The sequence below is a fragment of the Sebastes fasciatus genome, chromosome 5 (assembly GCF_043250625.1).
Source record: "Sebastes fasciatus isolate fSebFas1 chromosome 5, fSebFas1.pri, whole genome shotgun sequence".
Taxonomy (NCBI): Eukaryota; Metazoa; Chordata; class Actinopteri; order Perciformes; family Sebastidae; genus Sebastes; species Sebastes fasciatus.
This window is the reverse complement of record NC_133799.1, coordinates 24420079-24446194: the sequence shown is the minus strand read 5'-3', so window position 1 is coordinate 24446194 and position 26116 is coordinate 24420079. Positions and strand designations below refer to the sequence as shown.

General features: G+C 41.3%; 1 protein-coding gene across 5 annotated transcripts in view; it reads right to left on the bottom strand.

The window, feature by feature from the left end:
* Positions 1-26116, bottom strand: part of suco (SUN domain containing ossification factor) — a 52341-nt gene that overhangs the window by 21575 nt on the left and 4650 nt on the right. For 4 of the 5 annotated variants that reach the window (XM_074635982.1, XM_074635983.1, XM_074635984.1 and 1 more), the window contains exons 2-6: positions 7136-7256; positions 4184-4285; positions 2944-3278; positions 2125-2265; positions 1617-1818 (exon numbers count right to left, since the gene is read on the bottom strand). In XM_074635982.1, the coding sequence (XP_074492083.1) occupies positions 1617-1818; positions 2125-2265; positions 2944-3278; positions 4184-4285; positions 7136-7256 (901 nt within the window). The remainder of the gene's footprint in view (positions 1-1616; positions 1819-2124; positions 2266-2943; positions 3279-4183; positions 4286-7135; positions 7257-26116) is intronic. The other variant, XM_074635985.1, reaches the window with a different exon arrangement.

The window sequence follows — 26116 nt, the reverse complement described above, 5'->3', positions numbered from 1 at the left end:
TATTCTGGCATCAGTGAGCTACTACATGAATTGCATGCTATGACCACCAGTCACTGACACACACGCATGGTAGTCAGCTAGCCTCTGGCCACTAAAAGCATTGAGATGCACTGAGCTGTGAATAATGTTTTGATGGATTATGTAAGCACCCCTTTGGACCTCACAAGCCAGTCTGATCCCAGAAATCCACCAACCTAGACGGCCTCTTATGTAAACACCCCAGCACGTTTTTAGAAGGAATCATTTCCAGCCGCATACAGATTAGTCACCAGATCTTGGCAAATACACAATGCACACACAACCCCCCTGAAAATAAGTAAATTCTCCCGGATACACTCGTCTTTCATTATCCTTCAACCGTGACAAAAGCAACTGAAAGCAGCGAGTTGACTCAGCATTTGAATCATTCAAAAGCTGCCCTTTTCTAGAACAGCTGTGCACGCTGAATATTTATAACTTTCATGGCAATTTGGCCAGCAGTTGTGAGGAGGACATGTTTTACTTAAAATGTGTGGAAAAGGACTGACCATGCAAAATGATCCACACAGCATCCATCATAGCGTCTTTTTCTGGCAGAAAAGCAACCACGACCGTGTCATCGGAAAAGTGCTCGCATCGTTTTTTAAATGTTTCTATCACAACAATATCACCACTATAACCATCGTTGTATGTTAGACTAGCATCGCCCCGTTGCTTTTTATTATCTATTTGGACTAATATCTATTTGTTTGACATTGTTTTTTCACCACAAGCACCAACCGGAGGATGCGTGCCCTCATATTTTGGATGGACGAGCTTGTCACCGCTCAATCTGACAGCTGTAGAGCAAGGAGGACGATCTGTGGGTGACAACACGTACGGCGATTAAAGCACAACACTAACAAGCAACATTCAGTGTCCGCGCAGCCGTTCTGCTCCCACAAATGGGCTTTGTTATGATAGTGTCTGTCTGATACGATGAAAAGTTCAAAGATTTTCAACTAGAAGCGATGGGAGCGGCCGCACAAAAAAGGCAGAGTGCTGTGACAAAACACGCTGGGTGTAGCGCTTTTTCTCGAGGTGCATATGCTCTCTCCTCATTGGGAACAATTGAAAAAATACGCTGGCACACTGATCATAATTTTATCCCAATGGGTTGAATGTGCGCTGTAACGTTGAGAACGGAAATTGTGCACAATAGTGTAATAATATAACATACGCTTTTAATGAAAACATTTTAGCAGGATGTCTATTGTGTCACCTGAACCATGCACGTCGACTTTGCCTTGTTCAATAAAAAGACCGACAAGATGCCCAGTAAGCTGACAGCTGTGGTTTTCACCACCTTTCCATATCTGTATATCTGATTAGGATCAAACAGTTAAATTTAGCTGCAGCACTGTAACGTCTCTGCCCATGCCTACTGAAAAGATCCACATTCTACTCCAAACTTCACTGGGACTCATTAGAGTCGTGGAAGTCCTGCATTCATGTAGAATCTGTAGACCTCCACATTGTTTTGCTTATGAAGAAAGCGCCAACTTTTACTATTTACTAAAAAGCGTTGGATGTTTCTCCATTGAACTTATAATGCACTGATACATGTGAGGAATGTTTGTGAACCACAAGCTGCTGACCTGCTGTTCTCGGTGGTTTTGAGAAGTGTTGCCCTCCTGGTCCAAATCAGACAGCCCATCCTCCAGCTGCTCCTGTCGCTGCTGCTGCTGTTGTTGTTGTTGTTCCTGGTCCACGGGGCCGGGAGTAGACTGGACCTCTGCTTCAGGACCAGAGCTGTGGCTCTGGTCTGACCGCTGGTCCTCTATGCCAGCCTCATCCACACTATAGGACAGACATGGGGCCAAGGGAGAAGGAGTTGGAGGGAAGAGATGTAATGGAGAGAGGATAAAGAAAAGTTAAGAACACAAATAAGTACTCTACAAAGAATATTCAATTTATTTGACAGAATTGACAGTCCTTGGTTGTGAGCAGGCAAAACGATGGAAAAAGAAATAAAAAATTTAAAAAGCAGAGGTAAGTGGAGAGCAAGGCCAGCGGTCGACGGTTGCGCACAGCAGAAAGGTGTAGCTTGTACCTTGATTACCTTTCTCTGTGCTTTGATTGGCTTCTGGGGGTTTAGAAACTCACCTAAACAGAGGCCTGCCAAAAGGGAAGTTTTCACAGGTTGCCAGTTCGGGGGGAACAACCCCGCACTGTGAATCAGAGTGCGCAGCAAAAACAAAGTTGTCTACTGGGAGTTCATCTCCTGCACTGGCAACCCGCACCGCACTGAGGGAAAGAAAGGACATGGCGTTTACACCACACCCTCTTACACTGGGGAGGGAAGAGAGAGGAGGGTGGAGCGGGAGAGAGGAAGGGATGGGGATGAGAAGGAGGAGAAAGTAGAGAAAGAAATGGATGGACAAAAGGGGGGTGGAGAGGTCGCTGGCTGGCGGGGCAGCTGATGTGCGCGAGAAAGGAGTTGACACTGGATGGACGTATTCTTCTTGACGGTTCGAGGATATGCAGACTAATCTTGGTCAAAGTTCCATGTCCATACAGGCGATCTTTGACAAGGTCCACGAAAGTCCATTAGACAAAATGTCACTGTATACGATCAGTTCCGTGTAACTTATCGACGCTGGCCACCAGTTCTTTGAAATATCCAGATTGTCAGACCAGCTCTCCTTTGAGCTTCTCTTTCAGTTTGTGTTCCGTCATTAACAGTGGTTAAATTAAAAAAACTAAATAATTTAAATAAAAACTGATGGGAACGAAAGTTAACCAAGAAAAATATAAAATGTGAAATGGAAAACACCTTCATTATATCTGAAATTGGCTTTAACCATCATAAGAGGAACATGCATTTTCTTATTTTCGTTTGCCAATGTGACTCCTCTGTGGTTATAGCCAACTTCTGATACCAGAGAAAAGGTCTCTGGTATGAGGAAGTGGATGTGAGCTTACCCTGTGTGGGTCTGGCCGGCGCTCTGTGAGGTAGGTGTGTTTTCAGCTTCATCTGGGGATGTGGCTGGGTGCGAGTCCAGGCCGGTGTGCGCAGCAGGGGCGTCACTGACGATCTCTGCTGGGGCCGGGGCGTCTGTGGACACTTGGTCCTGTGCTGGAACTGGTTCTGGAGTGGAGGACGCGGGGACTTCCTGGTCATGGTCCTGTGTGTCTGTCTGCGGGTCCACATCGGCCTGCGGGTCTGGGTGGGGTTCTGGCTCAGGAGCAACAGGTGCAGTATCAGACTCCGGGTCAGGCTTGGTCTCCTCCACTTCAGCTTCCAAAGGATTCACAGTCTGGTGAGAGAAAACATAAAAACATTCACATATAAAAGATAATCCATCAACTTTTTCTTTGATTACATTTCTACAGCTTTAGCTCAACCTTGTTTACAACCTGAACCAGTTCAAGTTCAAGTCATTCTAAAAAACAAAAAGGAGTTTGAATAAAAGTAGGAGATATGTCGAAATCATTGTTCATGACAATCATGTGTGGTTATTATACATTTACAATGTAGCATAAACATTATACTGGAACTTTCTAACGGAGTAAAGAGACACTTTATCACGTCCATATTACTAATGATAGTTTCACTAAATGTTCTTGTGTACAAATCGTCTGGTGAATCCACCAATAGCCATTCAGGGTATCTGCACATTTACAAATCTAATGACATTTAAGACCTTTTTAATACCTCTAAAAGGAAAACATAATACCATTACTGCGGGCCTGCGACAAAAGAAAAAAAATCGACAAACTAGACTACACCAACACTATTATTGAGTTTTATTGAATTTGACCCTGCATTTACCATCAATAAACATTATGTGTGCACTGTAGAGACAACTTGGACGCAAACTCATCAGGAGTGAAAAAAGTGACAAGGATGCTAAGAAGTTACTTTTAAAATCAGCTTTATAATGTGGTTTATAGTCGATTTTAGGAGGAAACGTCACCCTAGAATTAATGTAATGTTACTGCTTCAAAATTAATTTAGGGAGACATCAGTTCAGAGCCGTGACAATTAATAATAATAATAATAATATTATGAATATTAGTTGAAAGACCCTGATCTCTACTCATGCTCATACTAATGTTTTTAAATCTTAAATCTTGGTTCTACTGTATATTTTTATGCTAATTTTGCCAATATCGCTAATATTCATACAGTAGTTTTGAGATTGTGGTTAAATGACGTTACCTGTTCTTGGTGTACATTGTGTGTTGCAAGCTTCTCTAGTTCTGCTCTCTCCGTCTCTAGACCAATATCATATGATGTGTGTGTCGTCCTTTCTTCCAACACCTAGGGAGAAAAAAAAAAATCCAACATTTACAACATAGCATAACATAAATACCATTGACAAGGTCACAGGATGACAATTCAAACTCTTTGCAAGATATTATAAATGAATTATGTTTACTTAAAAAAAAGCACTTTGTGTGAAAATGTCGAATGCAAAAGGTCTTTGCATCTTCTCAGGTTGTGAAAAAGCCTTTTGTTGATGAACAAAGAGTTGTGTTATAAGGCCGATGACAGACTGCCAGGCCTGTTGAACTGCCCTTGCACGCCTGTTTGTTTCTGGACCACTAACAATGATTCTCCTTCTTCTGGGCTCACACATGCATACCAAAACACACTCGCTTCCCCAAATTATCATTCATTCTAATACTCATGCACACATTACCACACACTCACACAACTTTGAGGGCCCATTCATAAGAGCTGAGGGTATCACATATTTAACCCAGACGCCCAGCATCAGTTCAACTTAGGCAAGCTCTTGTTACAAGACAGACTGACTTAAGATGGATTAGTCTCCAATATTTTTCAGGGCAGAGTAGGGCTGCAACTAACGATTATTTTCATTGTTGATTAATCTGTTGATTATTTTCTCAATTAATCGATTAATTGTTTGGTCTATAAAATGTCAGAAAATGGTGAAAAATGTCGATCAGTCTCAATCAGTGCCGTATTATGAGTAGGGGTGCAACTAACAATTATTATCATTGAGGATTAATCTGTAGATTATTATTTTTTGATTAATTGATTAGTTGTTTGGTTTATAAAACGTCAGAAAATGGTGAAAATGTTTCCCAAACCCCAAGATGACGTCCTCAAATGTCTTGTTTTGTCCACAACTCAAAGATATTCAGTTTACTGTCATAGATGAGTAAAGAAACCAGAAAATATTCCCATTTATATAGCTGGAATCAGAGGATTTTTACTCAAACCAATTATCAATTATCAAAATAGTTGGTGATTAATTTAGTAGTTGACAACAAATCGATTAATTTTTACAGCCATACTGCAAAGAGGACAAGAAAGCAGAGGATTGGGAAAGCTGTGTATACTCTGAATTTCAACAACACAGGGCAGGTCCTGACCTTTATTACAACCTCACCTCTATAAATCATTATACAGAGAAGTTCATGTTCTTGACAACGTGCAACTTGTCTGCTTTCTAAGTATGTTTTTTACCTGTAAAAGGCTCTAATCATCATGTACTGAACATGATGTTCACTATTTGCGAGCGACCCTCACACAGTTTCAATCGTACAGCAAGATTACCAGTCGTAAAGGTAGAGAGATATGGTGAACCCACTGATATGTTGTCCTCATGAACGCCCACCGTGGTGGGAGCAACAATGATTTATGCAACACCCCTCACCCTTCCACCATGCACACGTTGCCTCCTACTTTTCACCAGGGGTTAGTAGGTCACTAAAGTGCGTGACCCCACTCCTACCACTATCCTCCTGGTGTTCTGCTAGCTCACAACATTTCACCACGAGCAGTGAGTCTAATAATACTGCTCACCATCCCACAACCGGTCCCACAACAAGATGAACCAGCAACGTTAACCACACTGAATATCCATCCTTCCATTTTCTGAGGCTTATCCTGGACCAGGTCGCTGTGGCAGCAGGCTAAGCAAGGTAGTCCCAAGCCAGATGAGATATATAATCTTTCCAGCATGTTCTGGACTCTTCTCCTACCAGTTGGACGTGCGCTGGGAAACCTCCAAAGGAAGGCGCCCAGGAGGCATCCTGATCAGATGCCTGAACCAACTCAACTGGCTCCTTACGATGTGAAGGAGCTGTGGCTAAACTCTGAGCTCCCTTCGGATATGTGAGCTCCTCACGCGAGCTCTCATTCCGGTGATGTAAGGACTAGATGGCTCGTAACAACGGCCCAAGTACTCGATACTCCCGGGGGGACACCTTCCGCAAAACACTTGTAGACAGGGTGGGTAAACTCCCATGATCCCTCTAGTAACCCTGGAAGGTTTAAGAGCTGGTCCACTGTTCCGCAACCGGGATGAAATCCGCATTGCTCCTCCTCGATCTGAGGTTTGACAATCAGCCTCCTTTCCAGCTAACCTGACTCGCCAGATGGTTTGTTACACAGAACCATCCGAGAAGCCGTCATTGGAAACTGTTTCGAAAAGGGGCAGGTACTTTAAAAAAAAATACTTGGCAGGTGATTGGATGAACCACCTGTCAATATAAAATAAATGAAAAAGAAAACATCACGAGAATCCAGCTGCCGTGCAAGGTAACTTTCCAGCACCCTGGCATAAGCTTTCCCAGGGAGGTTGAGGGTTGTGTCTAGAGGGGAACCTGCAAATTGCGAAAACTGATCTGAGATCTGCAAAAACTTGCAAAAACTCTTGCGAGACTCGCTGCCCAAAGACCTATCCTAACCTTAACTATTCAAAATCAATGCCTAACCTTAACCCTTTTATGAGAGTTTCCCCAGTTTTCTGGTTCCTCTCTAGACACTACCGAGGTTGAGTACAGTGTGATACCCTGATAATTAAAGCACACACTGTGGTCACCCTTTTTAAAAATGGGAAACACCACCCCGGTCTGCCGTCCTGCAGGCACAGTCCCCGACCTCCACGTGACATTGAAAATGCTTGTTAGCCAAGACAGCCCAATAACATCCAGAGCCTTCAGCATCTCAGGGCAAACAACCATAAAGTGAATATTTAATCTATTTCTGTTTAGAAACAACTAGAAAATAGCTTTTATCAAACATTTGTGTTCTTTATTACAATAGTATTATTAAAGCAGTTTATATAAAGCCGTGCTTAATGTGACTGATGCACTGATTTCTAAACATGTAAAAAGGCATAAATATTGAACACACCTTGTGTTGCGTGGAGTCCTGCTCCTGTTCCTGCTTCTGGCCTTCAGGGGTTTTGTCCCCCGCAGACTGACCAGGGCCAGACGAGCTCTGCTCTGAACAATACACATCTTGACTGGGGTACCTGAAACACAGACGGGGAAAACATCATTAAAACCTGCATCAACTTGTTGCTATTGCCACATCATGGTATGGGTTTAAAACAGAGATTAGAAGTTCAACAGCACAGTATGCTGTAGGTAAAGGATGCCTTTGAATTAAAAGAATGCTGAGGCTGTTTTACATCACATCCTTCACAGTGAGAGCACTTCCTTCCCTCGGGGAAGAACTGACACAAGCACATCAGGCAATCAAAATACTGGCAGCTGAATGTGCATGAGGAAAAACAGAGACACACAAAGGGAAAGAGATAAACCCAAAGGACAGACGGTAAAATCTGGTCTACAAGGAGAGAGGCAGAGAGCAAGACAAACGCAGAAAGTGAATAATAAGGTATAAATAACCGGTGTAAACAAAATTCCAATCGTTATTTTTGTATTCTTGAAAGCTGCTCAAGGCAAACTGCATTCTTTGAATCAGCCTTTTCTTCCTCCTCCTCCTCCTCCTCCTCCTCCTCGTTTTTCCTCCCTCTTGTTACTTTCTGCCCGTAAGGCAGTGATACTCAACTTGTGGCCCGCAGACCTTTTTCTAATTCTAACTCTAACAGAGTGCATAAAAGCATCAAAATAGGGCTTGTTTATCAAAAACTAGAATTACCACCTCACGGTTGTCTGCCTCCACCAACCAGTCAAGTTGCAGTTTACATCCATGTCTGTCTAAAATGTCATCACTTCATCATTTTATCCTGTTGGATATTTGTGTGAAATGGTCATAATTAGCATATGAATTCTTAGGTTATGGCCAAAAATGTGTTTTGTGAGGTCACAGTGACCTTTGACCACCTAAATGTTATCAGTTGATCTCTGAGTCCAAGTAGACTTTTGTGCCAAATTCCCTCCAGGCGTAGCTGAGACATTGCATTCAAAAGAATGGTACGGAATGGACGGCTGTACCGACGTATGTATGGACGAACAACCTGAAAACATAATGCCTCCTGCCGCAACTATCGCCGGTGAAGAGGCATGAAAAATGCCAGGGGAGGATCCCCCAGACCCCCCAACAGAGGTCCGGGCTAAGCCCCGAATGTCTATATTAACTGGCCCCTGACCTCTTGTCATTTAGCAAAAGTGGTCCCTCAGGCAAAGCATAAGGCTTCGCAGGGCCCACGATATTGTCTCCAAGTCAGCTGTGTGTGCAACTTTTATTTCAATTTAACCTCTATATTTCTGCACACCTAGCGCAGCAACCATTAATGTGCAGTGAAGAATCTGGCAGCAAAACATAGCTGCTCTTTACCTGCACTACAGTGTGCTCAAGGCCAACAGGGCCGACAGGAAGAGAGACTAAGACTGCATTCACACCTAATCAGGCATTGCGGCGAAAACGCCTGTCCTCACAAATTTACTCAAATGTGGGTAGTGCGTTCAAGCGTTAGCCGGGACCACAGGGGATGCTGGAAAAGAGGAAAACGCAGCGGCCTGTGGCAAAAAGTTGAAACAAAATCAACTATTGGAGAAACCCAACCAGATTAAAACCGTTGATCCAAAGCTTTACAACCCAGCCAAGAGGAAACAAAGACATTAAACATTGTGCCATCGCTTGGCATTAAAAGGGCCATTAATAAGTGGCGTTCCCACACTGCCGAACAACACAACATTTGGAGTGCATGCAACCTAACAAACTGACCTTCGTCATCTCTGTCAGACAATGGGGCTACTGTAAAAGCATGCACATCTTTTAAATTCGGGACTGCTGATGTTATATACATGTTAGCGTGGTCCAGAGTACAAAATAAATAGGAATAGAAAGGATAAGAAGCTAAAAGAAACAAGCAGAGGAGAGACGGCTGGTTATCAGTTGGTAAGCTTATCAGTGGAGATGAAATGAAGTGAGGAATGTAGCAGGAGGTCTGTCCAAACATGTTACCTCTGCTATGACGCTAACAGGGTTTTCCCAAAACTCACCCACAAACAACATCTACACTTAACTTCTGTGAACTTGAATAAGTCAGTCAGAATGTTTTAGAGCCAACACATTAAATTACTTTATCAGTGTTAAAGACCTCTGGAACACCCATTGTGGGGAACCAGAGGCACTGGCATGTGAATTGTACATTTGTTTAAACCTGAAGGCATGTATACATTATGGAAATACTAATGCAAAAAGCCAACTCTGAAGCATGACAACACTTTGCATGACAAGAGAGAGCACAAAGACACGGAGCTCAAACGGCATGCGATTGTGAAACTGGAGCAGTTCGCCTTGAACGGTCAAATATCAATGTCAGGACAGAGCGGGACACATGGACAGTCATGTTAGCGCCCTGTCAGCCTGGCCTTCAGGAGGAGGGAGAAGATGAGCGCACATACTCAACAATCACACAGAGACAACCATCTGTGCTAGTCAGTGTCCTGTCACTCACAGAGCCTCTCCATCTGGATTCTGTTCATTAACATCGGAGCTGATTGAACGACGAGATAAAAGATGACAAGAACATCCAGTTGAGACTTTAATTGTATACCTGATTTGATTTATGAGCAAATGACAGCTCAGTAAGATAAGGTGTTAATACAAACACTAAAGCTACTTCTACTCAAGTCGACATGACAGTTACCAAATTTATTTCGGTTGCAAGAGTTTTGACGAGAGCTGCAACGATTAATCGATTAGTTGTCAACTATTAAATATGGCTGAATGATTTTGAAAAAATACCTTATTGCCATTTATTTTAATTAATTTTATTAGAGGGAATGATACTTTTACATTATTATTCTCATTTTCATATTAAAATGATTATGCTGTGATTTTTGCAAGGATCTGTACCAAACAGAGATGTTTTTCTTAAGTCTGTAGACTGTGATGTGTAGGCCGGGACATCTCTGCAGCATCACAATATTTTATTTAAAATGGTATTTTGTGCAATGGTATTTAATTGTGCAGCCCTACTATTAAATTAATCGTCAACTATTTTGATAATCAATTAATCCATTTATTTTCTTTAATTTTTAAAGAATATAAAGTTCTCTGATTCCAGCTTCTTAGATGTGAATATTTTCTGGTTTCTTTACTCCTCTATGACAGTAAACTGAATGTCTTTGAGTTGTGGACAAAACAAGACATTTGAGGACGTCATCTTTGGCTTTTCTGACATTTTATGGACCAAACAACTAATCGATTAATCGAGGAAATAGTCTACAGATTAATCAACAATGAAAATAGTCATTAGTTGCAGTCCTAGTTTTGACAAAAAAATTCCCTGTCCTCTGGCTAGAGAATCTGATATGTCTGCCTTCTCCATGATTGATTTATCTCTGTCTGACTGTTAAACATACTGTAGGTGTAAAATGTCTTCTGAGGGACAGCTGACTCCGACACCAGGACATGACATTTACGTTGTTGTTATGGACCCCAGCTGATGAACTTTGCGTTCCTATATGTGTTAGTACCCAATACTCGTTCCTAAAAAGGGCAAAGGAAGGTCTACAAAGCTCGAGAGGGAAACCTAATGAGTGTACAGACGTAAAGAAATATGCAGTAAAGATGAACCACATGCTAATATAGGCTTCAGGCTAAACTTAGATCCATAGCTTTAAACTATGTTGTGTTGCGTTTCAAATGTCTCCTGCATCCCCCCTCCACCCTCAACCACTAAAACACCCACGGATGTGCAGCGAAGACATGTCCCACATGACTTGCTGAAGACGACACAAACAAATTATGCAACACAGACTGCAGTAAAAGTAAAATAGCCATCAAATTACATAGTTGCATGTTATCCCTGCACAACAAAAAATAATGATTAATGTCTATATTTGGGAATTAGGTTACCACAAACTGAAATAGTTTTTTAAAAAGGTCTATAAAACTGTAACTTTTTTATCTAGTAAATGACTGTTGACTATCAGGGTGGACTAAAACAAGAGATAAAGCCCTTTAATTATGCGTTCAGTCAAGTCAGAGCTACTCGATACCCCCCGACAAGCAAAATCATGCCAGACAACACACCCAGAGATCATAACAGCCTACAACGTGGGATACAGAAGGACATTGCTATATAAGAAAACCCATTTAGACTTGCTGGAGGAACTAGGATGAAAGCTTCCTTCCAATCCCTCTCGCACAACACAGTATTTCAACACTTCAACCCCGTGTGGTCTGTAAAACCTTTGAAAGTTATTCAGAAATTATTCATGACTTGGCCTTCCTGTACATGTATATATATATATATCCATCCCAAGAAGTTGGGAAAGAGTTTAAACGAAGCGGTACAGAGACAGCCCAAGAAAACGCAAAGTCAATGCTGAAAAAAGGAGAGTAAAGGGATGTATGATTAGGATCGCAGGACGATCTCCAGACATACTGTAAACGCTACATTTCTACCAGATCCGGCAAGGACGCAAACAAGAAACAACACGGCAGGTCTAAACAATCCACCAAAATCTATTCTCAAAACATATGATGCGAGAAATACGCTATGCGACTCATGAATCTCGTTTCATTTTAGAACTATATCGGCTAGTTTGACAGCTTGGGCCAAGTTTCATGAGCCAGGCCCGTCGCATTGGAAGGGCTCATCTGCATAAAGTTGAGATTTTTCAGCTTTATGCAAATACAGACTGTCTCCAACTCTCCTCAACACTCCCACCATCACCCACTGGGCGATTGCTTCTGCTGCTTTCCATAGGAAATAAATAAAAAGCATTGAGATGCCCTCCGTCACCAGTTCTGGTGGAAATGCGCCCTAAATCTATCCACTAAGAATTTTATAAATAAATCTGTTTTGTAACTGTGGTTATAGGGCAATGCAGTAAGAATCCTTGACCTGCATGTCACTATTCATACTCTAAAAAAAACTTTTACTGTATCCCGACTGAGTAACTCAATAATTGGCAGATCATTTTTTTTTAGTTTGAACTGTATTTGTTCCACACACACAAGATCCTACATGCTAAATGTCTTCCCTATTTAGTCAGAACTTTGCAGCTGTAAGATGCTTACAGGAAAGCATCATTAGTGTGGATCTCTGTTGAATATTTGTATGATCGGTTTACTCAAAAGGCCTTCAGAATATCTCTACTGACGTCTTTGCACAGGATGCCACAAAGCCTTAGCTAGAATTGCTTTACATATTTTCAAAAAGTCTCACATTATCTGGTATGGTCTGAAAACTTTGCCAAGTGGTGATATGCTTATATATCAAGGCCTCTTTGTTCTTGCATATTCTCCGAAACAAACCGAGGCTGTTACACAGTCTAGTTTCACAGTCTAGTTTCAGATAAGGACTGTGAGGCTTCACTTTAACAGCCACTTAACTGTGCAAATAATTCACTAAAATCCCTTCTTAAATGTGTATTTACAGTTAGTTAAAATTGACTTAATAGAATTATTTTGTTATCAACCTTGCTATCAGTTTTAAAAAGGTCTTCAATCACCCAGATAAGACAATTTACTTGTGTAAATACATTGCATACCACAGTGCAGGTTTAACACATCACAGAGTAAACAATCCTGTATAAACTTCCGTGATGAATAAATGCAAATATCACTGACTTCCGTGATGTGACTCAGTGAACCAATGTTTAACTGAAACCTGCCAAGTCATCGGGGTGTTATCTAAATAATAAAAATTCAAATACAGGGAATAAAACATGTGGTGCAATTCAAGACCACAAATGCTCTGTATTTACTGAGCTACAAGCCCGAACTGTGAAACAAGTCTGAATGACGCCGTTCCGCCTCCGCTCAGCGTCATCTCCAAGAGTGAATAGAAAGACCTGAGTGTTGACATTCCTTCTGCACATGTCAAAAAGGAAAGCAGATGAAAAGAGAAGGAAAAAAGGTGAAGAAGGGGCTGCTTTGGGGGCATGCCGTGACCTACTTTTTAATTCAGATGGTTATGCAACAGTGGGAGGGGGATGGTATGACCCACAAATGCAGACACCACAGAAAAAATACATGTTAAAGTGAGGCTGTACATTACATATGAGTAGTGGGTCAATGCCAAGCTCATGAAGGAAGAGCCTGAGGCAAGACTAATGAGTCAACATCATGCAAATACACTCCTCATTCTCTCTCTCTCTATTCCCGTTTCCTGTACCACTTCAGAAGCACCTGGGGGATTTAAAGAAGTCTTTCAGGCTTTCTCTCATGCTCTCTCTGGCTGCAACCGGCTCTATCATTTTGTAATATTCATACAAATGCTGCATATATTCAGCTTGTTTGCCACCCGTTACGGGAACATGAGAGTGCACAGAGCAGTACCTCTAGGGGCGCTTTCACAAGCCAACATTTAGTCTGTTTTAATCAAACTCTGGTGCGGTTCGTTTTGGCAGTTGTGAACGCAGTAATCGTACTCTGGTGCAGACCAAGACAACCGTCTGAGACCACCTCTCGCAATCGGTCTTGGACCAAAGCGAAGGCTGTCTGTGCGGGCATTTGTTGAAATGGACACAGGTAAATGACGGACCTGGACTTCTGCAGAAGTCAGATGTTTGCTTGCCATCTGGGCCGAAGAGAATATATACATAAGTAAAGTCCACAAACATAGTGACGTTTATAAGAGAAGAGGATGCGCAGAGTAGGTTGGTGCCGAGTCAAAGTGAAAACACTTCAAAGTCTGCAATTCCAGACCAGTGGCAGTTCTTGAGACGTAAAAGATAAATTCACTCCTTCGTATACGTCCCTCTGCAAATATCTTTTTTTATTTGGTCCGCTTTCATTTGTGCACTGTGAAACCGAACCAGACTAAATAGAAAAAAAAACAAAAGGAACAATTTCACTCTGATTCAGACTAGCCAAATAGACTATGGCTTGTGAAAGCGCCCTACAGGTCTGATGGACTCGTCCAAAAACAGCTTTATACTTTTTATACCACCATACTGCCTTTCGATGCACAATAATACAATTAAAAGCAACATGCACAGATGCACACAGACACTACTGGCTACATAACTTCCTGCTGGTTCCCGAAAGGCCAAATCCCCCCGATATTTCCTGTTGGCTTTAGGACCATTCAGAACCAGGAGACGTGGTATAAATCCACCGTACTGTACCAACCGACTGGGAATGACACAGAGCAGACAAAACTGCAAAGACAACAGGCTGAGGATAGATTCATCTGCCAGCAGAGAGTCAAATATTATCACCAGCTGCATGGCATGCAATCTGTGCTCTGATCTCATCTCAGGCAGCCGGGCGACAAAAAGTTTTCAGAGGCGTCAAACATGTGTGAACTTGTGTGTGTGTCAATCGGCTCCATATAGCCTAGGGTGAACAGATGAGAATGGGTGAAATTCTGGACAGGAGAGTTAGGGGTGGGGGCGGTCACATGGCCTCCAGCACATTATATTTAGTCTCAGTGAACAGTTGTAATAATAATAGTTATATTATTTCCTGCATACTTTGCAAAATATTTTTGTTTAGATCTCGTAAGGCAGCAATGACCCATGGGTATTTCCCTCCCCACTCCTTCCGCTATCTGCAGTAATGTTTTTGCTCTTTGGCTGGATGTTCACCAGATCCTAGGACAGCAGGCTCCATGCCAGCGATGAATGGTTTCATTTCCCTCCGCAAATGTTTTAAATGTGATTATTTTCTGGTTTCTTTTCTCCTCTATGAAAGTAAACTGAATATCTTTTGAGTTGTGGACAAAACAAGACATTTGAGGACGTCATCTTGGGCTTTTGCAAAACACTGATCGACATTTTTTTGCCATTTTCTGACATTTTATAGACCAAACAACTAATCGATTAATCGAGAAAATAATCGACGGATTAATCAACAATGAAAATAATCGTTAGTTGCAGCCCTAGTCGCCGCTATGTGTAGTTGTTTATCAATACGCGGCACTCCTGTACACAGCTAAAAAAACTACAACAGCCATAATTCATGTGGTTACGGACGCAACAGTGCCCATCTGTGAGCAACACCACAATAATGTTTCATAACCATCCGTATTTAATGTTTTATTAGGATATAACTAATCAAAACTCTGGTTTTGTCTAATTTTCGGGACAAATTTGGAAACTCATAATTCGGGACTGTCCCAAATTTTTCGGGACATCTCGTCACCCTACCATAGCTTTGGGTCTTGCTATCTCTCTCCATCATCAAGTATTCTTCCCTTTGACTCTTTACTGTTTGATTAGTTTAGATCAAGAGAGCTTTGTCACTCACCTTTTTCCTAGCATGACACAGCAACACACAACATATATATAACCTGGGCCAGGACAGATTAGTTGCCGTCTTTCTCTCTCCTGGCCTACATCTCAGACCAGCTTCTCACACACACACACACATAGCCTTTACCTAACTGACAGCACGTGATGGACACTAAGTCCTTACCCTCCTTAATTGTCTTAAATGAAATAACTTAAACTGTGTCACTGTGTCAAGACAAGTGCTGTGACAAAACACAGAGAGGAGATAGATAAATAAAAGTGTCTAAGAAGAGGGAGAAGACAAATTGGTTGACCAAAATACTGAAGTCACTGGGTTCACGTTATGAATTTAACAGGAATGTGAATAGTGAGTGTGTCTTCTGTCTTTCAAAAGGCGGAGAGTCTTGTGATGTTTTTCACTGATGTTCAGATTGTTCTTGATTTACGATGTGTGGTGCGGGGAGATGGGTTAACGCGAGAGAGGCTCATGGTGAACAGCGTGATGATGTAGTGAGTTAATTCAGGTTTCGATACCAAAGCCTAATCACATGCTTGCAATAAAAGACCAAATAAATCCAGCTGTTTTCTCACAGAGCAACATCTTTGAGAAGAAATCCTTCAAGCAGACAGAGTCCATATTCACCCAACACACTAGTATTTACCTCCACAGAGCTGAGACAGAGAGGAAGATAGGGAGGAAAAACAGCTCAGGAGAGAGCATCCAGAGTCCACGTGGGCAGAGGTGGATTGTGGGACAGGGAGGTGAGCCAGCCAGGCTCCCCAGTAAATGTAGGCCAGCGCATCTGCCCGGCAGACAAAAACATGACGTCACTGTTTCAAGGAAAAGTGGGGGCAGAGCCGAATAGCCCACTAAAGGACGGAGTGTGTTGTGATGTGTGTAAGTTTGCGTGTGTGCGTCCTACTTTTCCTCCACATGGAAGCATGGAATAATGTAGAGCAGCAGTTTGTTCTAAAGCCTGCTGATCCTCCATAATCCTCCACTGGTGCATCCTTGATGCAGCCAGGACATGGTGGCTGGACTGGTGGACAGCTCTCTAATGGCAGTTTCACAAGCCATAGTCTGTTTGGCTAGTACGAAGTGAAAATGTATACTTTTGGTTCATTTTCTATTTAGTCTGGTTCGGTTTCACAGTGCACAAATTAAAGCAGGCCAAATAAAAGAATAAATTAGCTGAAGAGCGAGTATGAAGGAGCGGATTTATCGTCTTCATCTCAAGAGCTACCACTTCAAAGCAGGGAATCAGACTTTGATATATCGACACTGATTGATGTGCGCATCCCTTATCTCAAATGACTTTATAAATGTCACTGTTTTTGCAGACTTTATTCATCATATTCTGTACGTTCTCTTCGTACACCGTCAATAGCAGTCAATAGCAGTGGCACAAGAAAGAAGAACATTTACATTGAAACTAAAACAGTAGTACATATATACATCAGTGATAAAAGAGCTGACCAAAACACATGGTCCATTTCATGAAGGAGAGGAGGCTCGGACTAAAATACAACAGATGTCAAGCAAACATCAGACTTCTGCAGAAGTCCATGTCAGTCCTCTCCAACTCAGGTTAACCTGTTGTTTACCTGTGTCCATCTCAACAAAATGCCCACACAGGCAGCCTGCGTATTGGTTCGCTTGGAAAGAGACTGCTTGTGAGAGGTGGTCTCAGACTGGTTATTTTGGTCCCAACCAGAGTAAAAATACTGCGCCCACAACTGCCCAAACGAACCGCACCAGAATTCGATTAAAACAGACTAAATGTTGGCTTGTAAAAGCGCCCTAACTCACACACACACACACAAACACAAACACAAACGTTTCTTAAGTTCAGCTCAGTTCTTATGTAAACTGGCAAAGCCAGCCCGACCGGGGCATGACAAGATATTCTTTGGAACAGCGAAGGCTCTGACTTCTGCCCGAAATTTAAATGGTTCCATTAGACAAGGAAATTCAAAACACAGATTCAGAAATGAACGGTCAATACCAGATGTTCTGCTGGCCGCTGCAAATTCCTCATGCTTTTTGTACATCTGAACACTTTCCCCTTCCATTCACAATAACTATTTTGGACTAACCAACCAATTATTTATCAGTAATCAAATGCATCTTTATTATACTTAGACAGCTGCATGCCCTTTAGCTATTGGCTAGCTAACAAATCAATACCACAGAGAAGCAGCAGAGAGTTTTGAGAAGCTCCACTGACCGAAATTTCCCCAACAGTGGGGTCAAGGGAAAGATCTGAGGAGATGAATGTTTCCTACTTTGCTGCTGGAGACACATTAGCCCCATTAGCATCGCTCTATTTGTTAATCTTCTTCTGCATGGAGTGACCGAAGGCTCTAAGTGGTGAATGGGGTTGGAGTGGCAGACTGGCGGGTTCTGACTTGCTGTATTCGAAGAATAGACGCTCAGATGCCATATTCTTTATCCCTTCCAAAGAATTATGACCCCAGGCCTGTTCCTGGCACCAGGATCTGAGTCTCTAGAGCATCTAAGAGCAGGAAATCAACTGGCCCAAAACTCTCAGTGTCACGCTTTATTTGGTCTGACTTTTAGCCATAGGAGTAAAAGCATCACTGTACTGTATCAGTAGCTGCAACCTTTGATCATGTAAACAAATTATGTATGTTACTCTCTTTTATGTGAACTTTCTTATTTTGTTTTTAACTTTCTGCTTATTGGTGCTTTTATGTGAAATGTTTATGCTGCCATCTTGGCCAGGACTCCCTTGGAAAAGAGATTTAAAGTATCAATGGGACTATCCTGGTAAAATAAAAAAATTAACTAAATAAAATTAAGGAACAGAAATTAACAGTCGCCTACTGTTCACTACCATTCTATGCGAGCGAAAGGACAAAAAAAACATTCACTTTCAGTTGCAAAGCAAATTTGAATCTTGGCATGGAGTTCAACTTTGGTGAACTTTCAGTTTGAATACAGTGAAGTCCAATCGCCTGCATTTGCTCATGTGTGACCATTCCTTAAACCTCTCTCTTAGGAGACAAACATGAATCCACAGAACCCAGAAAGTGCAGAAATATGAACATATGAACAATCTTTGAAACAAAACTGTGCCAACAAATCAGAAAAAAAAGTTTGTTGACAATTTGGCATAAGACTGGAACTTTAGTTAAAAAGAAAAAATTAAATCTATGATCAAAATAAATAGCTCCTAAAACTCAAATTGCAGGTTTAGTCATAAATAGCTAGATATGGTCATGATTTTTACATGTACTCAAACTCATTTCCAGGTATGAAACCAGTAGATCCAGATCCATCAGGCAGGCTTTTAAAAAGCAACATGTACCGAAATCCTTGGTGTTTGAATTTGTAAATTATTTAACTAAATCTGTATTTTTTTAAATACATACTCAAAAATGAACATCAACACTGACAGATATTGAAAGAAAACATTATATATTAAATCAAATCATATGAGTTTCATACAGGGGGTCTTGTCTGAAATAACCGCAGGTAACAGTATACAAGCTTAAAATATCAATCCACCACCTGCATTTAAGGAATAAATAAGTTTAATCGGGAGATAATAGGTTGGCGTGGCTTAATAAAGCTCTGTTCTAGCAATGGAACATCAAAGTGCCTACAAACTGATGACAGTTGAGTTCAAAGGAGAACTTGATTGGTGGCTTTCGTATTATTCCTGTTGAGATGGCAGACTAATGAACACGATGGCACCGGCCCAGTAGTTCCTGGCAGAACGACACCACTTCATCCTGTTTCTTCTTAAGCCAGATAATCACAGTTTGATAAAACAATTTCATCTAACATAATGAAAGGCCACATATATTCTTATATAATCCACATACTATTTGTAAAGCGTGTTTGCCTCGCTGGTCCGTAAGGATCCTTCTTTGATTACACCGGCTCTGTGACGCACGTAAATGCTTCCAAAATTTACACAGGAGCCTTTTTCTACGATGTAGTGTGTGAATGAACAGACACACCTCTATTTGGAAGCTAGTCTGTGAAGCAGCAAGTAGGCCAAGTCACCTGGTGGAGGAAGGAAAACTGCTGCTGCTGTGGGGTTATGTCACCTAACATGCCTGCAACCTGCTGACATTAAGGACATATTCACCCAGAACCAAAACTGAACACTTAGAGAGCTGTGTTGTTGTCCACTAAATCATTGATGCAACAATTAAGATAATATAATATAACACAACAATAGCACAAAGTCAGGTGAATAAACTTGACTTGAAAATTAAAAGTGTTTGATCCATTCTTGGTGCAAAGAAAGATTTGTTTTTCTTCTATAACTGCTGGCATGTTTTTTGTTTCATGATGAAATGAGAGTATACAACGAAGTTAAGAAGAGCATATTGTGTTTAAGATAAATTTACTGGATTAAGGACTCACTGTTCAAAATCATGCGGGTGACACCGAGACTAAAATCAATTGATCCAAGCAACAGTGGGTGTTTGTGAGTTTTCAAGGCTATTGGCTTTGAACAGTAGATCTATTAGCAATGCACTAATGAATATATTCACAGAATAGATATGAAAGATGTACAGTAATTAGACAACAATACACCTAACTATAACAGCAAGGAAGCTCTATCTGTATGTATGTGTGTCCTTCGCATATCTCGAGAACTGATCCAATACCATCAATGCAAAGTGAAAACATCTATATATATATATATCAGAGCCTTTATTTTGAAACACCCATGGCACGTCTGTGTCACCATTTCCATCCAAGCGCACCTCCTTCCAACAACAGGAGGTTTATTTATATTCTTTGTATTAAAAAGAATGGATTGTTTTTCATTTAAATGTCTGGAGGAGCCCAGTAATAAAATTAAGTCATATTTTAGTTGCTTTTTGTTAGTTGATATAAATGTAACTGACTGTGTTAAATGGACATACGATATCGTCTGAGTCTCAAATCAATCACAGTCCCCTGAATTAAAGCAAATCCAAATCGTATCGTGGCAGACTTTGTGATATCTGCAAATATCGTATCGTTGTCCAAAGAATCAATATAATATTGTATTGTGATTAAGCTTGTGATTTACTTCACACTTGGCGGGTGTATTGCCGTGGACCCGAGGACGTTCTGTGTCGAAGTTAGTGCAATTTGGACAGGCGACATGTTCAATATCAATAAACTTTGATTAAACAAGTGAATGGCACTCTGTGCAACAGTGGGAGCGGGGCGTCAGGGCTGCCGTTCACTTTTGCTGCTGGATATACTAACATTACAAACAAACTCTTCACTTCCCTGGAGTCAACAACTGATGAGCGGTTCTCGATTAACGCTGCAAGCAGCACTACCGGGAACCGAGCAATCGGCCCACCCCGAACGGGCACACCCCAAACGGGCACGACTGCACTAGTCAGAACAATACATGAAAATTAAAACATGGTCAAATTACATCTAACAGGTATGCTGAGTTGTAAGAACGAAAGCAATCTTCTCAGGGATAATTAACATTTATGTAAGTTACTGGTTATTAAGCTCCATTAAGCAATTCTATCATCTGGCTCGACTATGGAAAATCCTAGAAGAGGTGGAATTTACATCTGTTTTTATCATATCTAAAACCTACTGTATCTGTTAAATGCCTGCATATTTATCAGCAGTTAAATTAAACACACATATCTTCTCTGATACCGAGCTAGACAAAACACCCCTAGTCTCAGTATGGTGGCATCAGTGAAGCTGTGACACTGTGAAGCATCGCAGCCGTCCCAGTCAGACGGGGATCAAAGAGGCTTGGGAATCCGACATCGGGAACATCGACCAGGGACAAAGGGACCGAAGGACGCAGTCATGTGATATAATGTAATGTGATAGGTAAAGCCACTTTGCCAGCGTGGGTTAGCATGGGTGGGTGTGGACACAACAATACACGTGCATTCTTAGTCAGTATGTATGCATCGTCAGGCACAGCAGGGGAACAAAAACTCATCAAACATTCACCTCAGTACACGGTGGACCTAATGTCCTACAGCTTGGTGAAACATTTACTATACAGTACGTACTACAATGCAAACAGTGGCCTCCCAACGAGCAAGGAAACACTACGTTTTCAAAATAAAACCCTAGAAACTGACTGGAATACTGTGATATTTTGGTTTTGAACAATACATTATACTCTTCTATACTCAAATCTGAAACAATGAGCCTACTGTATATGGACCTTTTGATTCTGATGTCCATTACAAATCAAACTTTTTTGGCCTGCGAAATAAAATAATTGGATCTTGCATTAAGCAGGCGGCTTGAGGAAAGTAGATTTGATGGTATTGATGGGTCTTTATATGCAAAACATGCCATTATTAGCTTTAGTACACAATGTTCTTTAGCCCTGTGTGGCAACAATGGACATGGTATCTTCCTCTACAATGTCCTCACCCAGACACGGCACGCATGCACACAGTCACATACTTGCTGCATACAAGACTAAACTTGGAAAAAGAGATAAATAGACCACCACACATAGTAAAAGCATGACATCCAGGCTGGTCGGTAGCTGCACAAGGTAAACAGTAAAGAGCAGCGAACCAGAGAGGGGGAGGGGAGGAGAAGAAACCAGAGCATTTTCATGAGAGGAAAAAATAGTGCTTCTCTCGAGGAAGGCCAGAAAAAGCAAAGAAACCCCTGATTTTAGTGTTGAACTATCAAAAACTTAGAATATGTAAAGCATCCAGCTCTCAGAAATGTCCTGAGATGCATTAAAACAACTTGAGATAGAACTTTTTCGTGTCTTAAATTGCTGATTCATAACCACATGCACTGTTAATTGCTCAGTAAATATGTTTAGTGCAAAAGTTTCAAACACAAAAGAAGTGTCAACTGAATGCCCAGTTGTCAAAAAGTCAAATCAATAAACTCTCCTCCCACACAAGCAAACACACGCAATAATACTACTGTGTTCTGACGTAAGTCTCCACCTTTAAAACCTAACAGTCTCCACCCTCAGAGTACTATTCACTAACACAGTAAACAGTGGTATTTTCTTCCTAACCACTGACACAGCCTCAGGCTCCTGGCCTGCATTCAACTCTCACTGTGAGAGTGTAGGCCTGCCACCTAATCACAGGAAAACATTACGTGAGCAGCAGGATCCTGCAAAGAAGATCCTGCTGCAAGAAAATCAAAAAGAATACTTCACATTACTCATGTTATAAAGAGTTGCCAGCATAAAGCATTAACATACAGAGATTCATACAGCTGGAAGACAGGAAGGCCGGTAGGCAAGAGGGCTCAGTGTGCTGCTCAGCAGCCTCCATGGCCAGTGGGCAGGAACAATGGTGAGCTCTGGAGTGCCAGTCCAGCTCCAGTCCCGTCTCCTCACATTAAACCAGAGCTGCCAGCCTGCAGAGCTAAACTCCGCTACAACAACAGAAAGATGGACTCAGTTACTGAACCTCCAGTCTCTGAGCCGACAGTCCAGGAAAGGGAAAGTTTTATCACTAAATTAACAGAGATTTACATGGTGTAATGGACCCGCTGGCGGCTGATTAGACAAATCAAAGTTTTCTTATCTAGAGGATTATATTACAGCCCATAAGTACATTTTTTTCTATTATTATTATTAAATCAATATATACAGTAGATCTAGAGCTGCAACAATTAATCAATTAGTTGTCAACTATTAAACTAATCGCCAACCATTTTGATAATCGATTTGAGTAATTCTCAAAAAAGTCAAAAGTCTCTGATTTCCAGCATCTTAAATGTGAATATAATACATACTGTATTTAGCTTATACAAAAGCTAATGACAACTTTGTGTCTGTTTTTAGTTCCTAAAACCAAAAGTGATGTCTTCAAATTGTTTATTTTGTCTGGCAATCAAAAAATACAAAGAAATGAAATTTTATATTACAAAAGATCTAAACACATAACAAGCCTGAGACCAGTAAATGTTTGTCATTTTTATTTGATAATTGACTTAAATTGTCTATTTTCTGATGATCAAGTAGTTGATTGACTTGTCGTTTCAGACAGGGACACATTATCTAGTAAGCTTTGATTAAACTTAGAGAAAAGACAACACGTCTTAGAACAAGAGGCCTGGGCTTTGTTTTCTGGCAGAAGAGGATGATTCTGCTGTTTTCTGACATGTAGGTGAAATGTCACGTTTGCGCTGACAGATAACCTTGTGGCTTTTTTTGTTTCACTTTAGAAACATATCCAGTTAGTTAGTATCTTAGATACCACTCATTTGAGTTGAGATATGCTGCATCTTTGTTTAGAAAGTTAGACAAGAAAGAATAAGAACACAAAACAACCAGATAAAGTAACAAACTGGAACATGCATAGACTCCTAGCTGCTCTTCACTGTATAAGAGCGGGTTAATTGATTTTTCTTCATGACGAGATCATTTATACTGCAAGATAAAACAGAGTTTCTAGTACGCACACTTGGTCTGACTTGAACACAATGTCATGAAATCATGCAGGTCTTATCCGTGCATCTGTGTGTCCACAAACATGCACACAACTTGCATAGCGTGACAGCACAGTATGTGGGGCACTTATGCATAAGTAAGTATCAAGGCGGTTTAGACATCTGCAACTCATTATTAATTAATATCAACTAGAAGTCTACCGATAGTGGATTTTTAAAGGCTGATACATACAGTAGTTTGGAGCAGGAAAAAGCCGTTATAGACGATATCAGGAGTTAATCACATTCACATACTGTATATTTTCAGCAAAAGTGGCCCTCAAATGATCACATATGGCCCATAGTTGTGCTAGGCTTGCACTTACAGCTAGCCAAATTACAACGACCATGCCTGCTAGCTAAACAGAGACAGCAAGCTTTCGGCAGAGCAGCAGTTATCTTCAGTCTAATGCATCAATAATGACATACTATAACCAACAACCTTATCATGCTCAGAATTTACGAATAAAACTGTTTTATATAAAGTTAACTTTCATTAAAATATGTCTCAGGTACACATTGACTTCATGTATGGAGGTATTGCTGTTGTTTAGCACTTGTACATGTAGGATGTGACGGTTGGTTTTTTATGGTATTTGTCCGCCCCTCCTCCATTGTGATTGGACGGGTGAGTAAAGACAGTGACGAGAACAGCGTTTTACTCGGCAACCAGAAAAGAACGCCAAACGTGCAGCGCTCAGTGCAGAATAGACACTCAGCGCCTCGTCACGCTGCTGGCGACTCTCCCATAGCAAAGAACTCAAAAGAAAAAACTTGAACATAGCGGTTGTGGCGGTTGCTTGCTATCCCCTTCGGTTGGCTTGTCAATAGCGCAGTATTGCAATATTGCAATATTGCAATATTGCAACAGCCCTACATTAAAGACTGTATATGTGCAAAGTATCTCAATACCTCCAGGTTGGGTTAGATCCCTTACTGATCATACACTTTTGACCACCCGACCTTGACTCAACCTGAAGTCAGAATGTGGCAAACGTGCTGTTAAAATGCATTTACACTACGAGGGTAATACCAGAGGTGTTTACACCGTCACATTTGAGATAATACCAGAACAACAAGAACAACAAAGGTGTGGTCTAGGGAAGGCACAGCTAAGAGGAGAGAAAACAACAAGCACGTGTGGACACACATGATGCCTACAAATCACAGCAGCCATGAAAAAGACCATAAAAATTACAACAACAAGGCAGCTGGATGAAATGAATAGCAAGGAGGTGATGAGCTTCAGGGAAACATCGTCATGACCCAAGGCAGGCTTTGTTACCTTCCATTTTACCTTCAAGGTCCAACCCCCCTCCCCTCACATGGCTGCAACAGCCAAAAACACACAGAGCTTTCTCTGTCATTTTCTCTCAGTACCAAGTACAGGTACTGAGTGTGTACTGGTGGGAAATACAAGCAGTACATCAGTGACAACAGTCTCCCTGGCCACTTGCACACGTTGGCAACACAAGGCGGATCTACTTATGCAACAGTTGCCCCAAAAAGGGAACGGTTTACAAATGTGATCAAGGGACGCACAGTTCTTTTAACGAGAGGAAATTCGAGCTAGAGACTATACCCTGGTTTCCCTCTTTGCATAGCGTTCACATCTGAGCAAGTTTTAGAGGACACTTTCCAGACAGAGGAGCACACAGTCAAGAAATATTTTTAAACCTTTGCTTATACACAACAATTCAGTGTGTGTTAGTGTGTGTGTGTGTGTATGTGTGTGTGTGTAGTGAAGAGGAATTTAGCTGATGCTACATTTGATAAACTTCATTAACCTGATAAGTTATTGTGGGCTTTTATATTCATGCTGCAAAACAGACACACACAAGATTGCTCAAGAGCTGAAGCTGTGGGTTGGGAAATCCTAATCTGGCAGCAGAGGGTATACGCAAAAGCCCCTATAGACTGCCTCATCCTATAGATGACCTAGGAAAGGAAACAGGTTGGACAAGCTAAAGCCTATGGTGTCCTGTTACTGGACCGGTGTCAACACATACAGCACAAACATTAAAACACGTCTCTGGGTACAGTAAGCACAAGTACAACACACAGCTTGAGCAATTTAAGATGCATCAAAGCCATTTAATTACATTAAAGACTAGAACAAACACTAAATTAAACAATAATAGCACATTTAAAATATAACGTCCAACTGTCCAACGGGGGGTTGGACAGTTGGCTGCAGAGTTATCTCATAAGTGCTAATCATGTTACATAACAATAATCTTCAAATGGCTGTGAAACTAATGAGCCTATGACACATGGACAGAA